Here is a 23,659-nt window from a genome sequence, read left to right on the forward strand (position 1 = left end):
GAATAATTTCGTATTTCAAGTATTGAATATATATCTTGTTTTTGATTACCATAAATCATTATTTGAATTTTCTACATCAACTACATCAAGTTTACACACATGGGTGAAAAATGACCCATGTATGCAAGTATGATAAAAATGAAAAAAAAAAACTATAATATTTATACTATATACTATATACTATAATATACTATATACTATAATATTTATTTTTAATATAATTCTTTTAGCAGTGATTTGGACCAAGCATGTATTCACTATGGAGTTTGATAGGAACCTTTGATTTGTAAATGTTTGCAGTTAGGAACATGTTTTCTGTGGACAACTTTTCACATGCCACACTTCAACAGGCACACTTCTGCACATCTGATTCATGTAAGTCTTATTTTACAATTGTTTTACGTAAGAAAATATTTGATATCTTGAAAGATAACTGTACATAATATTTGAACATTACTTGACCTCGACATCCATTACTAGTGACAAAGAGAAATGTGTCCAAGATTATTAGCTAGCTGTTGATATATTCTATTCTAGCTAATGTTAGCTAGGTCACCAGTATCCCTCTGGCTGAGAAGCTCCTTGAGAAGAACTTGACCATTGTGGGGACTCTATGCCAGAACAAGCCGGACATACCGCCTGTCATGAAGCCATCCAAATCCAGGGAGAAGCATAGCTCAGAATTTGGATTCAGAGGCAACATGACTATGGTGAGCTATGTGCCGAAGAAGGGGAAGGCAGTTGTCCTCCTGAGCACCATGCATGATGACAGAGCAATGGATGACAACAGTGTGAAGAAGAAACCAGAAGTGATCCAGTACTACAACAAAACAAAATCAGGAGTGGACCCAATGGATCAGATGGTTCGCACCTACACATGTAAGCAGAGATCTCGAAGGTGGCCTATGGTGCTCTGGCACAATGTGCTGGATGTTCCCACCCTCAATGCCAACACCAACTTCACTGCACAACACCCTGATTACATGGGTGGTGTGACCAATGCACTGCGGCTGTTCATCAAGGAGCTGAACAAAGAACTTATGACCACATATGAAGAGGTACGTGGAGGGCACCTCCAAAAGCACATTACAGAGGCAATGGAAAGATGTGGGGTAAAAAAACAACCTCAGCCACCACCCAGCTACAGGAAGACACCAGACAGGAAGACCAAGTGAAGAGGAAGTGGTGCAAGATCTGCCCAGCTACCAAAGACCGAAAAGCCTGTAGGGTAGTGGTTAAGGTACTCTTCCCCCCGCCTGTTACCCTCCCCCTAACTCTCCCTCTCCTTGGGCTCTCCTTAGGTAGCAAGATGTTGAAGATTGTAAAAATTATATACTATATATTATATTATATAATAACATCTTACTAATATATACTAATCTATTCATTGAGGTCCATTGATTAACATCTTTGTCAAAAACCAAACCCCCATCAACAAGTCAAAGTATGCAAGTAGAAGTATGCAGTGGCAAAAATGATAATTCAGCAATGATAATTCCTCCCAAGAAATTCTACCTAAACAGTGGACATTCTAACGGAACCATCCCAGTGTGGGTTTGGGGCTCAGCCAGATGGCAAAATTTTCCTGATGCATCTAATGATCTGGCAACGGTGTCGCAATGTCCCGTAGCCCTGCAGAATGCGCCATGTTACCATTATTACGCACGGATTCTCTGACTCTATACCTGACAGCTTTCTTCTGAACGGCAGCTCCCATCCCATATTGTCAAAACTGGCATCAAAAAGAGATGGAGTTACAGAAACAGCTTGCTTGCACAATAGAAAGTGTCTCCAGTGGTTGATCCATTTGCAAGCATTAGCACACATTCAGTTTGTTTGAGAGGCAGCAATGTATTGGTATCTAACATGGCAAACAACAGAGGCCTGCTTTGTAAACAAATAGATTTTTTTTTAACCCACCGCCTGTTTAAAGCAGTGGCGCGGTCTCACAATATTGACGACTCAGGATACAGTGGGTGGGTCTAGCTCTGGGGCCGATCAGTGCGCAGGTCCCTTACTTTCACTATCCTCTTATGTGAAAGGCTCACCGCTGATTGTGAGCTGCAGGGCCTCACCTTAAGTGGCCAGCATCTCCCCCAGATATTCTGCTGCTATGGACTGCTCTGGCTCTGACACGCATATTAATCAAGAGCCGGGAGCTTCCTCTGCAACCGACCCTCCTGTCTCCATTGCAGGCCATTCTGGCAAGGTAAAGCAGCTAAGGCTAAAAATAATAGAGAAGGACTGAAAAAAACGTGACATGTTTAAAAATATCCAGAACCTAAAGTAATCAAGGTGCCCGAGCCTACGAGTGGTGCCCCTCTGATTTTATGCACTGAAAAGGAAGTGAAAGGATGCTTTGCTCTTTTATTGCCTGCTGTGGCTCAGGGACCTCAGAATAACTTTAATGGTATGAAAGGACATCCACCCAAAAGTAGAGCTTCCTGACTATGAGACAAACAATAATAGGCCATATGATCAAATCAATTAAAATACTGGATTTGCATGTGGAATTATTAGCTTTTAGTCAAGCTGCTGTGACAGCTTGAAGGCCAAAATATGTTGCCATATATTTTTTTTCATGCATCTCACACAAAAGTAGTAAAAAAGAGTAACTGGATCAATCAGACATAAAAAGCACAAAGCATAATCTCTGGAATTATGACTGACAGTGGTGTAGCGTGATTGGAACCAAACTTTTACAGTAGCTATCTTCTGGACTGCCACATATAAAATTAATCTTAATGGCTGGTAGAGAACAAAAACATTCATACTGTAAATTAACATGACAGCATAACCAAAAGCTTCTATCGCAAGCAAGGTATGCAAAAATAAATAAGAATGAATCATAATTATATGACTGTGACATTTATTTATTTGTATCTTTACTTAGATTGGTTGTCACATTTAGTTTGTGTCATGTTGTGTCATAACATTTACCTTTAGCATGCTTTTACTGCCATATTGTTACATACTATGTCAGAGTTACTGTATTTGAAGATGTTGGCTGAAGCTTTCTTTTATAACATTTCTATATCACTTAACTGAAACTAAACTAAGTCATGTCCAAATATGTCACCAGAGATTTCTAGCATTGCAGAAAGCACTTTGGTAAGTGAAATACCTGAACTGACCTTGAGGACTGCTTCAAATAGGAACATAAAATTATGAAACCACTATAATATGGAAACATTTCATGGTTTCTGTATTATTTGTAATGTATATCACACCCACAGGTGAAAAAATCAACACCATTCTGCTTATTCCATATTCTGCACTGTTTCTTTTCATAAACCTAAATGCCAATTTGATACAAGTACATTATTAGGCACTTTAGTAGGTATTTATTGGACTTATTTTTCAGACTTCTACTGCTGGAGCCTATCCACTTAGAGTTATGATGTGTTCTGCGTTCAGAGATGCTCTTCTGCATACCAGTGTTAAAATGTGTGGTTATTTGCATTACTGTCACCTTCCTGTCAGCTTTGACCAGTCTTCTCCTCTGACATCTTTCAGGCATTTCTGTTTGCAGAACTGCTGCTCACTGGATTTTCTTTAGTTGTTTGTACCATTCTTTGCAAACTCCCAAAAAAAATCTGAGGAGATCAACAGTTTCTGAGATACTCAATCCACTCGACAACCATTCCATTCCAACCAAGTCACTTTGATCACATTTTTTCCCCATTCTGATGGTTGATGTTTACATTGAACACTGAAGCTCCTGACTGGTATCTACATGATTGCACTGGTGCCACACAATTGGCTGCTTCGATATTCGCATGAATAAGTAGGTGTAATAAAGTTAAAATGTTCCTAATAAAGTGATCAGTGAGTGTATATTGTAGGATTTCTAAATTGAGAAAGTGCAGTGAAAAAAAGTGATTAAAGTGAACCCAAATCTTTTAATTGAGAGAACCTAATTAACAATATAGGTATAACAAAGTGTAGTAAAATGTTATGTTTAGCCATTTGAAATGTTTTTTGAGTGTGTAGTACCAAACAAATGTATCCACATCTGGAGTTAGAATACCGCTGTTGGATGTAATGCAGTTTGGGGGTGTGTAAAGATTTCATGAAAAGATATCTGCTTAGAGACCTCATAGTGAACTCATAAAGAGTAAAATAAAAAGCACAAAACAGAATAGAAGAAACCACAAATACCCCTTGAAAACAAGCATACTTACCTGTAATTAAAACTTTACAGGAATCAGGAGTGATGTCATTGGATAAAACTGCATAACCATTGTCCATTATTCATTTATGTCTTATGTCTGTGCCACTGTGACTGCTGTTCAATCCCCTCTGCCTCTGGTCTCACCATACGATGTGAAATACTTCCTCTCTGAATGACACCACTTTTTTTCAGTCAGTCTGTGGACCACGTTCCATTTAGTTTATAGTTTCAGGCAAGGAGCACAGGCCTCCAGCGTCCCACTACATAAAGCTTCTAAACAGGCATAGAACAGCTCTACGAATGAGGGCAAGTCTGTCAGCTGAGCTGCACTGTTTTTCTTTATTGAGGAAGTTGGGCAAGAGTTAACCTATCACAGCTTCCCTCCCCAGACGAGTCTTGCCCAGACAGGAAGAAACAGAGCGCTGCATTTTTGGGTGTCTAACACACTGCCTGTAAAGAAAAACAAGCAAGGATTGGGATCAACAGCTGCTCTTCGCTTTCTGGTCGCCTTTCAAACCTTAAGTGCATATGAATGCTGCACATGGACGAGTGTTTTTTCTGTTTTACATTTATGTTTTTGGGAAGCTGGAAAATAATGACAGTCACATGACTTCTGAGAATCAGCTCCACAGAACAGATATGATGTAAGGCATATGAGTTATGTGTAAGCTGCCAGTGAGTTTCCTCGCATTTAACCAGGAGAGCTAGTTCAATTAATTACACACACTAATCCCAAAGCCCTTTCATATTGCATTTTTTAATAAGTCTATACCACACATTTCATTCTTTTTTTCTGGTGAGGTTACTTTTTTTTTCTACTTGCTTACAATGGTTTTCAGCATTTAGTTGATAATGTACATGCACACACACACACACACACACACACGCACACGCACACGCACACCTAAATCTGTTAATGAGGCAGAAAGTCTGTAGCAATGATGAACACCACATTAATCATTATTCATATGGCTATTAATTATAATGACCAGGCAAGTACAGTGCACACCTGCAAATATAATCCCAAGCCACTTCTGGGCCAAATAATGTTACATCAGCTATGTGGTTTGCCATCTCCTTTTCCAGCCACAATCTAAACTAAAAGCAGCACTGTTGTTGCATAATACCAGTAACACTGGAACTTCTTTTTAAAAAAAGAAGTTCAAATCATTTGGATCACATGATCACAGAAGAAAGCACTGTGGAATATTAGCTGATATTCAATTCAATCAAACCTTGAAAGTAAATGGAAGATGCCTAGTCTGTGAACCTGTATTACTCTACACCCTCTAAATCAAATCATCTGAAAGTGGGTGGGCGTTATTTACTCCCCAACAAGATGGTAATCAGACACCAGCCAATCTATCCTGTGGATTGGAGATTCTCTGTGTGGCATTCACAGTGCCAATAAAATGTGTTAATGGCACATTGCTTTTGTACTCCATTTAGAAATCTGTCTTTCTGTCTTCGACGCTGGCATTAATTTACTTGGGATGAGTCATAAAGGGAGAGAGTTCAATAATGGCCAGTGCTCTTAAATTATAGGTTTTAATCTGGTTTCTCTGTTAATCAATCACCAGAGACCAGAGCATGAACAAACATCAGGGGTTTGTTTCTACAAACAAAACGGCAACAACTCCACCACCTTGTCCACATTATTAAACTTTGTTTATTCATCTAACGTAAACTCACTGTCTTCCAAACACCAAGTTAGCTCACCATGTTCCGAACAGTGCAACTTTCATGATGAATAACTAAATACTTTTGTGCTATATATATACACAAAAACCTATCAGCCTAGGTTTTTGTGTATGTGTAAAGTATAATTCCTTCAGTTTTCATAAAAACATGGTAGGAGTCACATACGTGATACATTTCAGCATACAGTGACATGGTAATGGTGCTCCACTGTGACATTGTGGTGGGGAAGCTGTTGCTAACAAGAGACTACAAACCGGGCAGGCTTATATGCCGGTGTTTGGACCATTGTGAGCTAACATGGTCTTCCGAACACAGGGATGTTGTGCAGTTATTTGATGTTTTTTCGTATCTGAGATAGTGATAGGCAACCATAATCATAAACTGTATTCCTCAGAAGAAAAACTATGGACTTTAACTTCTGGTGGAAGTGGCCACCTCCCCGTGTTCTATGAATATGGTGAGCTTACAGTACAGTAATAAAAGTGGCAAATTTCCATTAGTTTCTATTTTTGGTTATATTTACCACAGTAACAAAATTAAGAAATCCATTTTGTACAGAAATGGCACTTGTGGTGTGTCACCAAAGTTTGTTAGCTATATTTGTTAGCATTGTTTTATGCACATCACTTTGTCATGTGTTGATTCATGTCTTGGAGCTTCAAAAGTTTTATGTGATGCAAGATAATTATTGGGGTTGTTATTTCTCATCAGGGTTTGCATTAATGCAAAATTCTACATTTTGGACAATACCGGGATGAACCAGTAAATTAAAATAAGCATGGTGGCTGACAAATTTTCAGAATGTGATTATGAAAAAAGGAAATCATTCCGCAATCTCATGTGTTCTCTACCTGTAATTGTTTTGCAGTGCATTTTGAACATCAAAAATTAAGCACGTATGGCGGCTGACGTTCAATTGTCCTATAGCTTGCCACAAAAAAAGACAGAACATTATTATTCAAGAAGCATATAAAGTTGGCACATAGCCAGGCTGTCAATCTCGATTAGAAACTGCCATTAACATTTAAATTAGGGCACTGGATAATCCTCTAAGTATGCGGGAGGTGGTTGTGTGGGATCCATTACTAACACTTGCACTATTCTGTGATAGTGTACAATAATAGACATAGACAGACTGGCATGGTTACAACATCAGAACTGTGGTTCATCATTTCTTACAGACCATTGAGAAGGAAGTAATTGTTTACCAATGTGAACACTCACGATAACTGACATATGAAGCGCCATGAAGCGGCATAGGCTACGTTTCAATAATGTACAGAAATGTTTCTGAATTAGCATATGTGAGATACAACCGACAATAGCCAAGAATATAGTACTGTTGAGATCAGACATATTGGGATTCTGGGATTAGCCTATGGAGCTGTTCAAAACCTAGGTCAAGGTGTCTTTTTCAGACACCTTGCTGGACAGGGATGTAACGTTATACAAGCGACGAGAAAACAATGATACGGACCAGGTCTCGTTTGGTTGTAGCCTATCAAGATAGCAAAGTATGCCTTTGAACTACACACAAGCTAAATGACACAAAAAACAATTCACTGCCTACAATTCACATTCCTGGACTTCAAGAGGTAGCAGAGCCGTTAAAACCTTTGCTGAGTGACGTCAGTTTCGTTCTTCCATTTTGTTGCCTCCATATGGCTCTGGCAATGTATAATCTGTATGAGGCGCATGGCTCGCAGTTGAGCCTTGTCTTACATTATAGAGTCACTGGCTAACAGACAAGCTAACTTTTCACCATCCAGTTTCAACAGGGCCTCGTTCTCAAAATATCAATTTATCAACAAATATCAACAACCGTAGCACATGAAAACCCGGTGTTAGGAAAAGGCACTAGTCCGTTTAAAAGTAGGATGTGTTCAAATTGGCTGAGAAACTCTAAAACACTTAAAAGACTCTTATGAAAATTCTAATATTTTCACTACAAACTACATTTTCAGGACATTTTCACATTTGCTTTACCAAAAGATGTATATTGGTCCCAGAATAGCGGAACGACAAGGCTGGTGATTTTTGTGGTTCGGGCATTATCTAACAGAGGCGCGATGTGTTACCAAATGTTCCAACCAAAGTCTTTCTTATTTTTAAAATAAAACAGATATATTGGCACCTTGGTTAACACCCCTGGCAAAGATGACAGCCTTTAGTCTTTTCCTAGAATTTGTGATAAGTTTAGATAACACATTTGGAGGAATTTTTGATCATTCCTCCATGCAGAAATTTTCATGGATTGACTAAATCTAGAGATGGCCATTTTAGAACAAAGATGCCCTAGGTAAGATTTTTGTGTTAAAACATTGTTTCAAGACCATTGTAAATCCCTTCCTATGATTGAAAAAGGCTTACTGACATGTTGACACACCATCTGCCTGTGTTTATAGTCCTTAAATTCAGGTTTCAAAATATACAGTTGACAGCCCGACACTGTGCTAAAACATTGTATAACTATACAATAATTCAAGCTCATTGGTGGAAAATTGGTTCTAACTGCCACAGCCAATGGCGTCTCAACGTCTGCTGGTTTCAGAGAAGGGGGAGGGGGAAACAGTGTTATGGTTTGAAGGTGTTTGTTGCTGCTATTCCTCGCTTGACCATTAGAAGTCCGAAATGGCCTATTGTACCGTTAACCATTTATGTGTGCTTGAAGTCACTGTCCTGCTGGACAATTCAACATTATGGAACGAGAACCTGTGGTATATCATGGATATTGGCACAGCTAGCGTTCCATAATGCTTTTATACAACGGTTACCACATTTATCTTTTAAAATTTCACTAAAGAAAGACAAACTTTAAATCAGTGTATTTTTAATGGAACTATGTTTTATGGAACAGTAGTTTATTGGTTGCTATGCAACAGTATTGTGAACGTCAGCTAGCAAAAATGTATCACCACTCCACTATCGAAGCAACGGTACTAACGCTAGCTAACGTTAGTAGGAATAATGTATCCCCACTGCACTAACTTTAGCGAAGCAATGCTATTGCAGTAATGTATCCCCACTGCATTAACGTTAGCTAGCTTGCAAGTTTATGTTACACCAGACGACACTGACACACACAAGTCATTTGCTTTTGTTGTAGACGTTCATTGGGAAATAACTCAGTGTCATTATGAGTCATCATTTGCTTCGCCAGGGTTTGGTGGTCTTGCTGGTATGTCGATCCAAGGATGTTGCTTAAGTTGTATTTTTTTCCTTCCTACTCTTTTCCTAATCAAAGGATACTTTAAACTCACTCATTTTATTTTACTTTGGTAGGCTACTAGCAGTGAGATGATAACGTTAAGTAACGTTAATTCCAATTACAAAGCAGATAACGGTGATCTACAAACGCGGAGTAATTTTAAAAGATGTATGAACATTCCATTTAGCCATGCGTATACCGTAGATATTGGCATGGCTGGAATGCAAACTGACCAATCGAGACAAGTTTTCAGAGTACTTTGTTGAATTTCATTGTGCCATTGATCTTATCCATAGCACTCTCTTCCGGTCATAATTCCAATGAGGTTTAGAAAACTCAAGATGCTTGGTTTTGTGCATTGTGCTCATTAAGGGCTGTCTTTGTGCCACCCTACCAAAGAGTTTGCTGGTATGGAGGTGACATTTTGTAAATGTATTTGTTAGACTTGATGACCCCAAGACACAATCAATCTCTGCAATTCTTAAACTGCGATCCTTGGGATACTTATGGCCTCCTTCACCATCTTCGTTACCATCCATGGAGATAATATGCACTTGCATGCTCTTCCTGGCAAGTTCGCAACCATTCCATGTTTTTGCCTTTTAATTATTGCTCTTACAGTGCTAAGTAGTATGTTTAACCGTTGAAGTATTTATTTGTACCCATTACCCAACTTGTGATGGTAAATTACCTTCTGTGTCTTCTGAATTGACAGTTCCATAGGTTTTTCCATGCTGATGGTTGACAAAAGGATTTTGCATGCTTGCTACCTCATTTTGGATGAAGCATGAAGTGAAGGAATGACAAAATATAGTTAATTTAGACTGGGATTAACGAAATTAAACAAATTGTTTTGCCACTTCTTTTGATTTCATCTACAATAAGAGTTAGCGGTGCAGATAATTTTGGCACCTGTTGTTTTCAGAAAAAAATGAGATTACTCAATAAAAAAAGATTTAAATGTTGGAACATAACATGTCATTATCCTAATTGTCTATTATATGCAGCCTTTTTTCTACATTGTTATTAAGGGTGCCAATAATTATGGAGCCCACTGTATATGGTTTGCCAGTATGGACGCTTCCTGATCCAGTCTTAAATGAGGACTGCGGGTTCACTGTTATTATATTCTAGGCATGGACATATCTTGACAAGAACGTTTGCATTTCACCTTTTCTCCTCATGCTGTCACTTATTTCATTGGCAGCAGCTCTGACATTCAGTGATAGACTTGCTGTTTGGCTGCTTTTGTTCTTCTTTGAAGAAAGCACATTATTCAAAGTGCATGTATTTGCATTTATGTGTGTCCATTGTTTGAACAAAAACACATGAAGTAATTTTATGCATGCGTTATGGAAAATAATAAACTACCTGTACAAGACTTTGCATGCTTTGTCTTTATGAATAAAGTTTAGGGGCCTTGGCAAGGTCCTTGCTTTGGCACATTCTCAGAACAGTTTTTTAAACTGATGAGCATTTATTGAGATATATTAATGTTTTTCAGTTAATGACTTTTTTCAGTGAGCACTTTATTAGGTATTTATTAGACTCATTTTTTAAATCTATTGGCCTTCTGCTGATCTGTAGCCAATCCATTTAGAGGATGCGTTGTGTGTTCAGAGATGATCTTTGGGATACCACTGTTCTAATACATGATTATTTCTGTTACTGACATATTTCCTGTCAGCTTCGACCAGTCTGGCCCTTTCCTCTGACCTTGCTCTTTAACAACACGCTTTTGCCCTCAGAACTGCTGCTCACTGGATGTTTCTTGTTTTTCACACCATTCTCTGCAAACTCTAGAGACTGTTCCGCATGAAAATCTGGTGAAAAGACACCAAAAAATCTGTCCGGCACCAACAATCAGTCCATCGTCAAAGTCACTCAGATCAGTGTTTCTCAACTCTGGTCCCACTTTGTTGTAACTAGGAACTCACACATCTGATTTAATGACTAAACCAATCAAACCACTAAAATTTCCCTTGAATAGTTAAGTCAGGTGTGTGAGTTTCTGGTACCACAAAAACCTTCTGGCACATGGGTCCCGAGGACTGGAGTTGAGAAACACTGACTTAGATCATAGTTCTTCCTCATTCTGACATTTGGTCTCAGCAACGGCTGAACCTGTTGACCACACCTGTATCCATTTATGCATTTAATTGCTGCCACGTGATTGCCTGATTAAATATTTGCATTAACAGCCTGGTGTACAGGTCTACCTAATAAATTGCTCACTGAGTGTATATTCCGAATAAAAACTAGATTCTGAAAGCTCTCTTATATCTACACTAAGGAAGCAATTGGACGCACCTGACTAATCAGAGACACCTGAGAAGCCATATGTCCTGAAATGGGGGACGATGGATAAAATGTGCTACATGCTGAAACTAAAATTGCATCTTTGTTTCAAGACTTGGAGTTACAGTATTAACAGAAAATAGAAGCAGTTCCCTATAATATACCATAATGTACCATATCTGCGGTTAAAAAAGTACCAAGCTGCATGGAGACTTCACTGCGAATGCATTGCTTTGTATTTTTGTCTAGTTTCACTGTCAGACACAGTAGAGTGATGTCTGTGCAGGGGAGTTGACATGTTCATGGTATTGGCACCAGTGTATGTTACATGTCAGACACACTGTAATATTCAGATCCACTGCTGCCAGTAGCTATTGCCATCTTCAAAGAGCGAATACTAGGCTAGCATCTTGATTTGCCTATTTGCAAGTGGCTGCTTCACTGGTTTGAATGAACTATTGCTGGTTCATTAAACTCTCCTATGAGCATCCAGCTATTGTTATGCTCATATAAGCTAGCTATTGTTACTGAAATGCAGTGTGTTTGCTGCTGTGTGATGAAAAAATGTTCATGTGGAAGTAATAATTATTATTTCATGTCGTAGACGGCTGTGTTTTTTAAAGATGCCTTGTTCTAACTACGTGGTTTGTTTATGGTGATTTAAGTTACCACCATTGAGGTATTGTATGTTGGTAGTGAAATTCTTTCTTAACAAAGATTAAAATCTACCAAAACTGGACGGGCCTGTGAGCAAAGTGGGTGGGCCCTGGCTAGCACCGTCATTAATTCCTAATCACATTTGCTGCCTGTTCTGGCCCCTCGGCTGAAGAATGAGGTTACTGCAGTGCTTCCGACACAACTTCTACTGCACCGATCCCTTATTTTACCCTTGCATTTGCATTGTACATTGCTATGGATGAAACGCTAAGTCTTGTATCCTGATGTAATCTAAAACATTTTTATTGATGTCTGTAATATGGGCAACAAGTATGAATACAGTATTTGAGACTATGGGCCACAGAGTACATAGGAAACATTTTTGGAATCAAGAAGTATAAAAGTGTACATTCTCTAATATGTCTCATTAAAAGGTATATTGATGTTATGTTTACTTTCCTCATGTATGGTTTTGTTGTTATATTATTCTAATTCAGACTAAATTCATTATTAAAAGACAAAATATTTTTTTCTTATTACTGAGGCACTGGAGGGTCATTGAACATCTGTTTCTCCCATATCCTTTCTTGCTCTCCTTTTTAATATATCCCCTGCTGTATATTTAAATTCAACTACAATGGCTAGCAACAGCATTAACCCTCTGGGGTCGGGGGTGTCGTCGGCGACAGCGACAAGATCAGATCAACTTTCCTTTCTATTTGGATGATTCACTTTGTGAGATTTTACCATACAGATGCAACAAACATATTGACAGAAACCTTAGAATCTTGACTTCGCAATGCACCAATTGACATATTAATAGTTTTTAAATGTTTTAAATTAAACTAATAAGACCACTGTGATTTCTTCGTCTTTATTCATTAATATGTGAGTTTTGCCCTGCACAAATTCCGGCCCTTCTCATTCAAACTGAAACAAGGTGATAATTATTCTCTGGCAGGGGAGAGGCGAAGCCATGCGCGAGAACGCCAACTGCAAAGCATGATACAATGACATACAGCAGCATAGGCTATTCACTTCTTTTGAGGTAAACATTTTTCATCATGGACCATGTTTCATTACGGAAAATGGCATGGATGACTGGACGTCATGAGTAAGTGCATTTCTTCCGTGTCTACTGTAACTTCTCCAGCTTTCAATATTCAGCAATATGTGCATTTGTAAATCCCCACACTCTAACCATTGCATCTCAAAATAATACATATGTGATATGTAGTGGCGTAGCCAGGATTCTAAAACTGGGTGTCCTTGCACAATCGATATTAGCATACTGTATCTATGTTTGAGGAAAAAGCTGAAATAACTTTGCGAAACAGACCAACTCCAAGAGCAAGTGTATTTCTTATGATCATATTGGTAAATATGTGTGCTTCATTGGAACTTCTCTCTGTGTTCGTCTGGATATCCAGTAATGTGTGTTTGTAAGTTACTACTCTGTTCTGAATTTATGAACGATTCTAACCATTACATTTCAAAATAATACCAAGATGTGATTACTCTGCAGGATGGGAAAAACATTGGGGAAAAAAACAGAACACTCTGTGGAAGTGCAAAGAGTGTGATGCCCCCTTGTGCTGGCAGCTAAACAGGAACGGTTTTGAAAAATGGCACGCAAAACTGGTGTTTGTGAATGGCATCTTCATTGTATGTCATTTGTGAACTTATTACTCAATTACTGAATCAAATAAAATATTTGTTTTTGTCTTCTAAATGGCTGTATTGCTTTCAGGAAAGGCTTTGTCTTACTTACCTGGCATGACCGCATACCACATAAATATTCATTGAAGAAAGGCCATTAGCCCTCCCATTGTCAACTGGTCCAGAAAAATAGTAGTGACAACACAAGGTTTTTGTAATTTATTTTATATTTCTAATTGGATTTGCTACAATATTTTGTCATCTTTTCATACCCAAGACCTAGATGAACAAATTTCAGAGATCCAAAAATTTTGTTACAATAGGTTAGTATGTCTTTTTACATCATTCCTTCCATGTTCAAAACTACTATTTACAATTTGTGTATGATTCTGACCTACTTACTGTTGGTGTATTATTGTAGCTAAGTTTGTGCTGAAAGCAAAGACTTGAAACACTTTGGAATCAGTGTATATAAAGTTGAATAAAATGACACAAATATCAGAGTATGGCACAGTCACCAGTTTTCTTCATTTTGACCTCAGAGGGTTAATGATTTGTTGGTAGCCACAAACATGCATACAGAAAAATGTAATCTTGGTAAGATTGTGGTTAAAAAGGCACAACATCGAAAAGCACTAGCTGAAAGAAATGTGTTTGATTTCAAATGAGCTGTACAGGTCAAACGTTCTGCTCCTCTGGTTAGTCAGTGATGTAGCCCGCACTTACTGTTGGTGTGTTTACAGAGAGTAAGGGCACTTTTAAAACCTATAGTTCGGACAAACCGGAAAAACAAAACTTTTCCATATCCCATAATGCCCAGCGCAGCTTGCTACAGCAACCGGTTTAACCAAAAATGCACAATGCTTCTTGTAATTGGGTCAGATCTAGGTCGGATCATGTTCTCACTACACATGATCTGCTCCAGAGTTTGTTTGTAACTGGTCCGAGACCACCGTCTCAACAAGGTCTAGGTACGGTTGTTTTGGTCAGCACCAGGGCTCGATTGTTATATTCACACCTGCCCAGAAGAACCGCACCAGGGGGGGAAATGCACCAGGGTTCGATTAAAATGGATTAAACTAAAGTGTTATAAATAAATGTCTCTGATCCACAATTTCAAATCATTCTTTCTTAAGAAACCATCACCAAAAGATGCATAGCTTAGATGATCGTTGACATGGCTGACGTCCCTTTACATTACATTTGTATTTATTGCTTTATCCAAAGATTTGGCGTACTCATAGGCATGACCAAGCTGATTCCTTTGGTGGGGCTCATAAGTCGGTTCCCAACATAGACCGTATAAAATGGGTCTGACTCAGAACGTCCACATGTTCTTCCTGACGAGTTCCAGAACATGTTCAGGTGCTTTCCGTCTGGCTTCTGGGGGACTGGCACAGGACAGTGAAAACACATTGCTGTCGCCCTCCTGGGTAGTTCCAGACAGCAACTTTGCCTCCAGTTTAATGTCAATCCTTTTTTATTTGACCTGTTCCATGATGCATTGAACTCGAGACAGTGTTTACAACAGCAGTATCTTCCCTGGCTCTGACATTCCGCTGCTTACCCCATTTTACTCCTCACGCAGCATGGCTCCGCACCGTACACCGTACCCCTATTTACAAGACCAAATGCCACAGCCACTCCTTGATCGGAACCGAAATGTTGTATAATTATCCAGCAGTAAGATTAGGTTTCTAGCCAACTTTAAATGTTAGTAACGGTTTGTTGGCTTCAGATTAAAGCAATTCATTATGGATGGTTAGGAGGATTTAAAAAAAAAAAAGAAATATGAACAAAATCAGATTTTATACAACCACAATATTTTCTTTGCAATCTCAGAGTCTGGCAAAATGACAGAGTTTGCTACCACAGTCGGCTGACCTGTATGAATGGGAGTGGTACACAGTGTGATACATGCTTGTTATCTTGGCTGCAGTGAATTTGTCTGTCTGGCTATCATCTTTGGGTATAAATAGAAATGCTTCTATAGATCTCAGGTATGTATCTTGAAGCAGGATTACCGAGTTGGCTGGATATATCCATCTTGAGATATTGCTAGCTAGCTTTGACTATGTGCCTTGTTGATGTTTTTTGACTGCAGGAGAGCGCGTTAATTCACGACCAATCAAAGTGCGATACTTCGTTCGTTGTTCAGTTTTTGGCAAAATAGCTAATACAGATATTTTTAAGGTCATTTTACATTTATTATCTATTGCCTAAAAATCCCAATAATCAAACATATCAAAACAAAAAAATATGTTTCAGGTCTATTAGTTCTGTAGGTATATTACTGTATTAAGTTTTGCAGCAAAAACACTGTGGTGGCCCGATCTGGGATCGGTACACCACTGGAGTGGAACGGCCAGTGTGCCGGCGCCAGGAGCTAGGGAAATTGATTGAAGTACACTTATGAGCTACCCTATGCTCGAACATGGTGTTTGTTATCGCCAATCCATGACCAGCACAGAAGTCCAATAACAAAACACCGCTTGGGTTCAGATCAGGCAGGCCGTTCCTCCCAATCACCCCCCTCCAGGTTTCTCCGTCATTGCCCACGTGAGCGTTGAAGTCGCCCAGCAGAACTATGGAGTCTCCGGGTGGCGCCCTTTCCAGGATGCCACCCACTGACTCCAAGAAGGCCGGATACTCTGAACTGCCGTTTGGTGCATAAGCACAAATGACAGTCAGAGCTTTCCCCCCAGCGACACGTAGTCGCAGAGAGGCGACCCTCTCGTTCCCCGGGTGGAACTCCAACACAGTGGCGCTCAGCCGGTGGCTTGTGAGTATCCCCACACCCGCCCGGCACCTCTCACCTTGAGCAACTCCAGAAAAGAATAGAGTCCAGCCCCTCTCCAGGAGTTTGGTTCCGGAACCAGTACTGTGCGTGGAGGTGAGCCCAACTATATCTAGTTGGTACCGCTCCGCCTCCCGCACTAGCTCCGGTTCCTTCCCCACCAGAGAGGTAACGGTCCACGTCCCCAGAACCAGTCTGCGACGCCGAGGATCAGCACGCGAAGAGTGAACTGCCCCGCCCCTGACAAAGACGGGCGAACGTTGTCGCTTGAATTCCAGTCCTTTTTTTGGCGGCAGTAATTAACACACCGTTTTTCTTTTTTTTTTATAAGCCCAGAAGAAAAAGGGGAATTACTTTTCTGGTCTGGAAGGGTGTCATGCGCTCTGAAGGCGCTCACAGAAAACTACTGCAGAAAATAACGAATTTCTGTCAAGCACAACTCGTCAGTGCTGACTTACTTTACCCGTGTTGCTCTCCCTCTCTCTCACCCAGCAGGTTACCACACTACTTATATATCTACTTATATACTATATCATTTTTTTAAAATCTCCCTCCACTTTGGAGGACAACTTTTTACATAAATAGTCATTTATACAAACTTTTGACATACAATAAACAATATTTGGTTGGAAGGGACAGTCTTTTCATTAAATGCAGTATTATACATGCAATATGAATAAAAGCGAACAGAAAATAATGACAAAAAAAAGATGTAGGTACTAGGCCACCCTTCCCTTATATCGCTGGCAATTTCAACTACAATTCCCAGCAACCCACTCATATGACCATGGCTACACCTCAAACAAATGGCAGCCGGTGGCGACGGACTGTTACTGTACCACTTGTGCTTATGTGCGAGTAACAGTACTTAATTTGAGAAATCGAAGATTCCTTCCTCTTCATCTACACCGGACAATAGGAGAGAACTCTTACTACTAAATTACCCAATAAGTTAGGCCTGCATATACTAGCTTGATCACCTTCTTTAGTTCGGAAAGGCCACCAGATAACCTAACCTTAGCATTTGTTAGCAACCAACCATTAACATTGGTTAGCAACCGACTTTTAGCAACATTTGCCAGCAACTGTTAGCAATTTAGTGGCTGTCCTGGTAATAATTAGTAACCATTAATTCATCTTGATAAACTAATTGCTGGTTATTATCACTGTCATAACTCGCTACTGTAAACGATCATAAGGTAACCATTGCAGAGGCATTAGAATAGCGCCGTTATTCAGTGCTGGTGTATGACTGTTCAAAAACAGTATACCATTTAAAGACAATCATAGAAATCTCAATCACATCATTTACAGGTTAGACACCACTGACTGGTTATTTCACACGATTCGGCTTCCATCCCCTTGTGTGGCATAGCTGCCATTGCCTTCTTCGGCCTTGGGTTCAACACCCAATAGCTAACTCAGCTCACCCTTGTTCAGCCACACATAGCCTGGCTATCTACATTCTGCTTCAGGCCTGCAAATGAGCTCGCTGAGGCAACAACTTTCTCTTGTGGCTCTGTCGCCACTGCCTTCCATTTGGCAGATGCACCAGAGTGATGTACAGTTGATCAGACTAAGCAGGAGACAATCTTGGAGCAATACAGGGTTAAGGGCCTTGCTCAAGGGCCCAACAGCTGTGCGGATCTTATTGTGGCTACACCAGGGATCGAACCACCGACCTTGTGGGTCCCAGTCATGTACCTTAACCACTACGCTACAGGCCGTCCACGCTTTCAATTTGCAATATTTAAAAATCTCTAAAGAGGTCAAATTATTTGCTTGTGGGTCATAGTAGTGTTCCAGTTCCACCACACTCCTCACACTTGTGCACATGCACAATGCATTGCAGCTCAAACCACTGCCCTGAAACATTGTTTTTGGGGAAACAATTGTGTCAACTCAGATGTAATCTTAAAAACAGGTGCTTGCAGTATGTTTAACCTGTAATAAATGTGAAATGGCAAATGTCAGCCTTTCACCAACAAGATGCAATTAATTTCTCTCTGCTACTTTTCAAGTTGAAAATTCTCAAAATGTAGAAACATGATAGAGCTTTCTGGAAGAATAAATACTGGTTCGTTTTAAGCTTATTGGAACAGATTTTAAATTATAGCATAAGATATGTAAGAAATCATAAGTTCTTTACATATATTAAAGAGAATTAGAGGCCTTTATTACATTAATGCAATGCTTTGAACTTCTACCAGTGAGTAACAAAGAAAAGGCCTGGTTTTCAACAGGTTTTGCATGCTAAACACTTGACCTGTACTTAGTAGAATTTCCAATACCATCCACATTCATTTTCAGCTACTTGTCAGACTTCAGTGACATCTATGTTTCTGCATAGGGTGAGGTCTCAGAATAAAGCAATACCTGCCTTACCCTTTGAAGATGGTAATATATACATTTCACAGCTTAGCCCTTCAGCTTTTACATTTTAAATCCACTTTCCCTAACTCCTCTTTATCTCTCTGCAGAAGTAAAGGTGTATCCTTGAAGAAGTGGTTAACTAGGTTCAATCTTTTTGAAAACTTCTATGAGCTGTAATTCATGCCTATGCGAGAAAAAGGGTAGAATGCATAAATTGCACCATCAAATGTGTGAGCAGGTTATGGAGAATTATTGAAATGCGTATTTGCATTTAAGGTTTATATATAAGTCATCAAATAGATATAAAAATGAGGGGCTAGAAACCTTTCCAAAAATGCTGCCAGTGAATGAGATAATCTGACAGATATGCGTCCCTGGTACGGAAGCATATCACAGCCAATATTCAAAAGAAATATCCATATGACACACTGGGAGGATTATTTGTCACTTCAGGTGAAATTCAGGAAAAAAACTAAAAAAACACTTCCAGGTTCTGTGCTCCAGATATCTGGAACTCCATTTAGCAAACCCTGAAACAAAAACAACCTTAGTGTCCATAAATTAATTCAAAGCAATGGTAAAGAATTTGGTTAACCTGATTTGTGAGTGTTTTACGTGAATGTTTTAAAATATTTGAATTAGAATTTTTTATTTTTTACTTTTTTACTTGTATATATTAATATGCTACTAATGACATATAAATGGATGTTTTGTCTCCTTCTCGCAGGAGTCCGTCAGCGTGCTTTACTGGGGTCTCTGCTCTTCCAGTAATTGCATCATATAGTTTCTCATATCACTGGTATGCTGATGATACTCAACTTTTCCTCTCTTTCCCTCCCTCTGCCACACAGGTTAATCAGGAAATATCTACCTGAACAAGACGGAGCTGCTCTCCATCCCTCACATAGCCTCATGACCACAAGAACTCAGTCACCGTTGGTGGGACTACAGTGGCTGCTTCCTGCTCTGCTAGGAACCTAGGGGTGGTCCTGGGCCACCAGCTGGACTTCAAAGAGCAAGTTGCAGCAAGATCACGGTCCTGCAGATTGCTTCTGTACAACATGAGGAGGATTTGGCCATACCTGACCACTTACTCCATACAGCTACAGTGGTGTGAAAAAGTATTTTTGCATATTTGTCACAATTAATTATTTCAAATCTTCAAACAAAATTCTATATAAGAAAAAGCTAACCTGAGTAAACAGAAAGTACAGTTTCTAAAACATCACTTCATTTATTGAAGGAAACAGATTATCCCACAGCAATGGCCCCTGTGTGAAAAAGTAAGTGCCCCCTTAGTTACTCAATCAACCAATAGCCACATTTAATTGATAATTGGGTTCAATTAGACTAGAGACACCCAGGTTTGATTACTGCCAGCCCTGGTGACTCTAGACATCAATAGAACCTTTCCAGCAACGTGAAGTAGGCTAATGGGTTCCAACAAGCGGCACACTATGCTACAATCAAAAGAAATTCCGGAAGAGATGAGAAAGAGTTTCAAGGCAAAAACCACTGCTCACATTTGCCAAAAAACACATTAATGACCCCAAGCCTTTTGGGATAATGTTCTGTGGAATGATAAATCAAAAGTTGAACTGAAGAAATGGGCCCCATTACATCTGGCGTAAAGCTAACACAGCATTCCACAATAAGAGCATCATTTTTATTTCATTTTATTTTTATTTGTCCTTTATTTAACCAGGAAATGTCACCATTGAGATACAAGATCTCTTCTTCCAGGGAGTCCTGGCTAAGACAGCACACATAAAGTTACAACATGAGAAACAATAAGGCATATACAATATACATGACAAAAAAAAAAAAATGTAAAAAAAAACATAAGTCAAACACAGACGCAGTAGGCTACAAGTGCATTTTAAAAAAGCATAATCGAGTCAGCATCAGGTAAAGCAATGACATGTTTCCTGTAGGGCTCTCTGTAGCATAACCATACAACATGTTGACCAACAGTCAAACATGGTGGTAATAGTGTGATGGTGTGGGGATGCTTTGCTGCCTCAGGACCTGGGCGACTTGCCATAATTGATGGAACCATGAATTCTGCTCTCTACCAGAAAATCCTGAAGGAGAATGTCCGGCCATCAGTCTGTGAACTGAAGCTCAAGCGCAATTTAGTTATGCGGCAAGACAACGATCTGAAGCACAAGAGCAAGTCCACCACTGAATAGCTAAAAAAATTAAAAATAAATGAAGGTTTTGGAGTGGCCCAATCAAAGCCCTGACTGAAATCCCATTGAGATGCTGTAGCAGGACCGTAAACAGGCAGTTCATGCTCGAAAACCCTCTAATGTGGCTGAATTAAAGCAAATTCCTCCACAGCGATATCAGACTGATCTCCAATTATTGGAATCGTTTGGTTGCAGTTGTTGCTGCTAAAGGTGGGACAACCAGTTATTAAGTTTAGGGGGGGCAATTACTTTTTCACAAGGGTGATATAGGTGTTTCATAACCTTTTTCCTTCAATAAATGAAATGATCATTTAAAAAGTGTATTTTTTCTACTTGCATGTCTGCCAGCCTACGCCTGTGCATTTGTGTTCTCCAGCGTATGGTTATTGTGTATTCCTTTTCTTGTCCATTGATTTACCCTACTTCCATCTCCATGTGCCTTTCCCCCATTACTATTATCTCTCCTTTGTCCAGGTCTCAGTCAGGTAGGAGGTTTGCGCCCCACCAGTTTGGTTGGAATCTCCAACCTGAGCTTCCCTCCCAGATCCGCCGGTGTCGATCTCTGTGTGGCCGGTAGCCTCTGGAACTACCAGTCAGCTATCCAGCCAGTCTTAATCTGCCTCCCCCACTTCCTTGCTCTGACAGAAATGTCGCTCTCACCAAAGAACACAACCACCCTGGCTGCCCTTTCCTCTGTCTATTCTTTTTCTCACGCACCCTCACACCCACTGGCAGAGGAGGTGGCCCGGTCTCCTAATCTGATCCTCATGGAGTTGTAGTGTCTTCTCTTCATCCTCTTCATCGATAGCTTCTCTTTTGAATTTCAACTCTACTTTTCATTTTTGTTGTCCATAGCCCTCAAGGTCCTCTGGGGAGCTTCTTGGATGAGATGGATGGCCTGTAGCGTAGTGGTTAAGGTACATGACTGGGTTGGTAGTTCGATCCCCCGGTGTAGCCGCAATAAGATCCACACAGCCATTGGTCCCTTGAGCAAGTCCCTGCATTGATTCAGGGGAGGATTGTCTCCTGCTTAGTCTAAATCAACTGTAAGTCGCTTTGGATAAAAAACGTTCCCCAAATGACATGTAATGCAATGTAAAAAAAGATGGACATCCTGCTCAGCTCCTCACTGGATGACGCTGTAGGGGTCCTCGCACGGGCTCCAAATTATGTAGGGTCCTCGCACGGGGCTCCAAATTATGTAGGGTCCTCGCACGGGCCGCCAAATAACGTAGAGATTTTACTCTCTACAAAACCGGGGCGCCAGTTAATGTTATGTAGCAGTATAACTGCGAAAAGTAATCTCATAAAATTTCTGTTATCAGAAATATCTAACCACAAATTTAGTATTTTAATTAATAATTAAAATAACCAATATTAATGATTGAACACACCGATAACCTGAAGGTTGGAAGTTCTTCGAAAGACTGCTTTAACTCGGCTCTCATGTCTATGTGACGCCAAAACAGACACCGGGTTTAATAAAATATATTTATTAAATAAACGTACAAACACAGAACAGATAAACTAACGGGAAGTTAGTAGGGCAAGTTAGTTGGGTATGTGAGCATGTGAGCATGTACTGGAGAGATGCGCAGGCTGGGGCGTCTTAGCCGCGCGTTGTCGTCTGGTCCACTTGGTTGCTGGAAGGATGTTCGCTTGTCCTTTTTCCGGGTGGAAAAGTTTGTTGCTGTTGTTCGTTGGTGAGCTTTGCAGGAGTAAACTGATGTAGTGTTCCGTGTACACCAGTTTCCACTCGCTATAGGCCACAGAGTTACCGCGAGGTAACTAGGTGTGTCCGTAGGCCTGGTAGTGCGCTGTGCAGCATTCAGCCTCTGAGTCTCGGAGCAGATGAGCCGAAGCGATAATTATACCATGTGTCTTCTGACCTGTCAGAGACCTTTGATACAGCCAAGCAAGAGATTCTACCCTCATCTCTGACTGAGATGGGCGTCACAGGATCTTCACTTGCATGGTTGACTTCCTACCTCTTCGATCGTTCCTACCAGGTGACTTGGAGTGGCTCAGTCTCTGATTCACCACCCTATGGATTAGTGTCCCACAGGGCTTAGTTCTTGGTCCCCTCCTATTCTCTCTGTACACCATGTCTCTTGGTTCTGTTTTCTCTTTCTTTCTGTGCTGTATCTGAAATGCATGTGTCCAATAAACTGAATGCATATGCTACGCCACTAAGTAGCTGCAAAACAGGATGGCTAGGTTATAGTTTGCTAAGTTGTACCGAAAGGAGGCGGCAGAGATCTGCAAAAAGGTCTTGTGGACAATGAGACCAAGGTTGACTTGTATCAGAGTGATGGCAAGAAGTGTGGAGGCTAATAGGAACTGCCAAAGAACCATCCGTGAAACATGGTGACAGGAGTGCTATAGTTTGTGCATGTATGGATGCCACAGGTAAAAGATCACTTTGCTTCCCTGATAATGTAACAGCAGCATAATTAATTCTGAAGTGTACAGAAGCATCTAATTTGCTGAAATTCAATTAAATGCCTCAAAACTCTTTGGGCAGTGCTTCATCCCACAGCAAGGTAATTATTCCAAACATATACCAGTGCTCTGACTTCTTAATGATGTTCCAGTTTGTT

At 40.1% G+C, this 23,659-nt stretch overlaps 1 protein-coding gene across 1 annotated transcript in view; it reads right to left on the bottom strand.

Annotated features, from left to right (window-relative positions):
- LOC133125843 (uncharacterized) overlaps positions 1 to 4,492 on the bottom strand; it is a 156,849-nt gene extending 152,357 nt beyond the window's left edge. The window contains exon 1 of the mRNA XM_061237524.1: positions 4,185 to 4,492. Within this exon, the coding sequence (XP_061093508.1) occupies positions 4,185 to 4,251 (67 nt within the window). The 5' untranslated portion in view covers positions 4,252 to 4,492. The remainder of the gene's footprint in view (positions 1 to 4,184) is intronic.
- Between the last annotated feature and the right edge of the window lie 19,167 nt (positions 4,493 to 23,659).

This window comes from Conger conger, chromosome 4, assembly GCF_963514075.1.
Source record: "Conger conger chromosome 4, fConCon1.1, whole genome shotgun sequence".
NCBI lineage: Eukaryota > Metazoa > Chordata > Actinopteri > Anguilliformes > Congridae > Conger > Conger conger.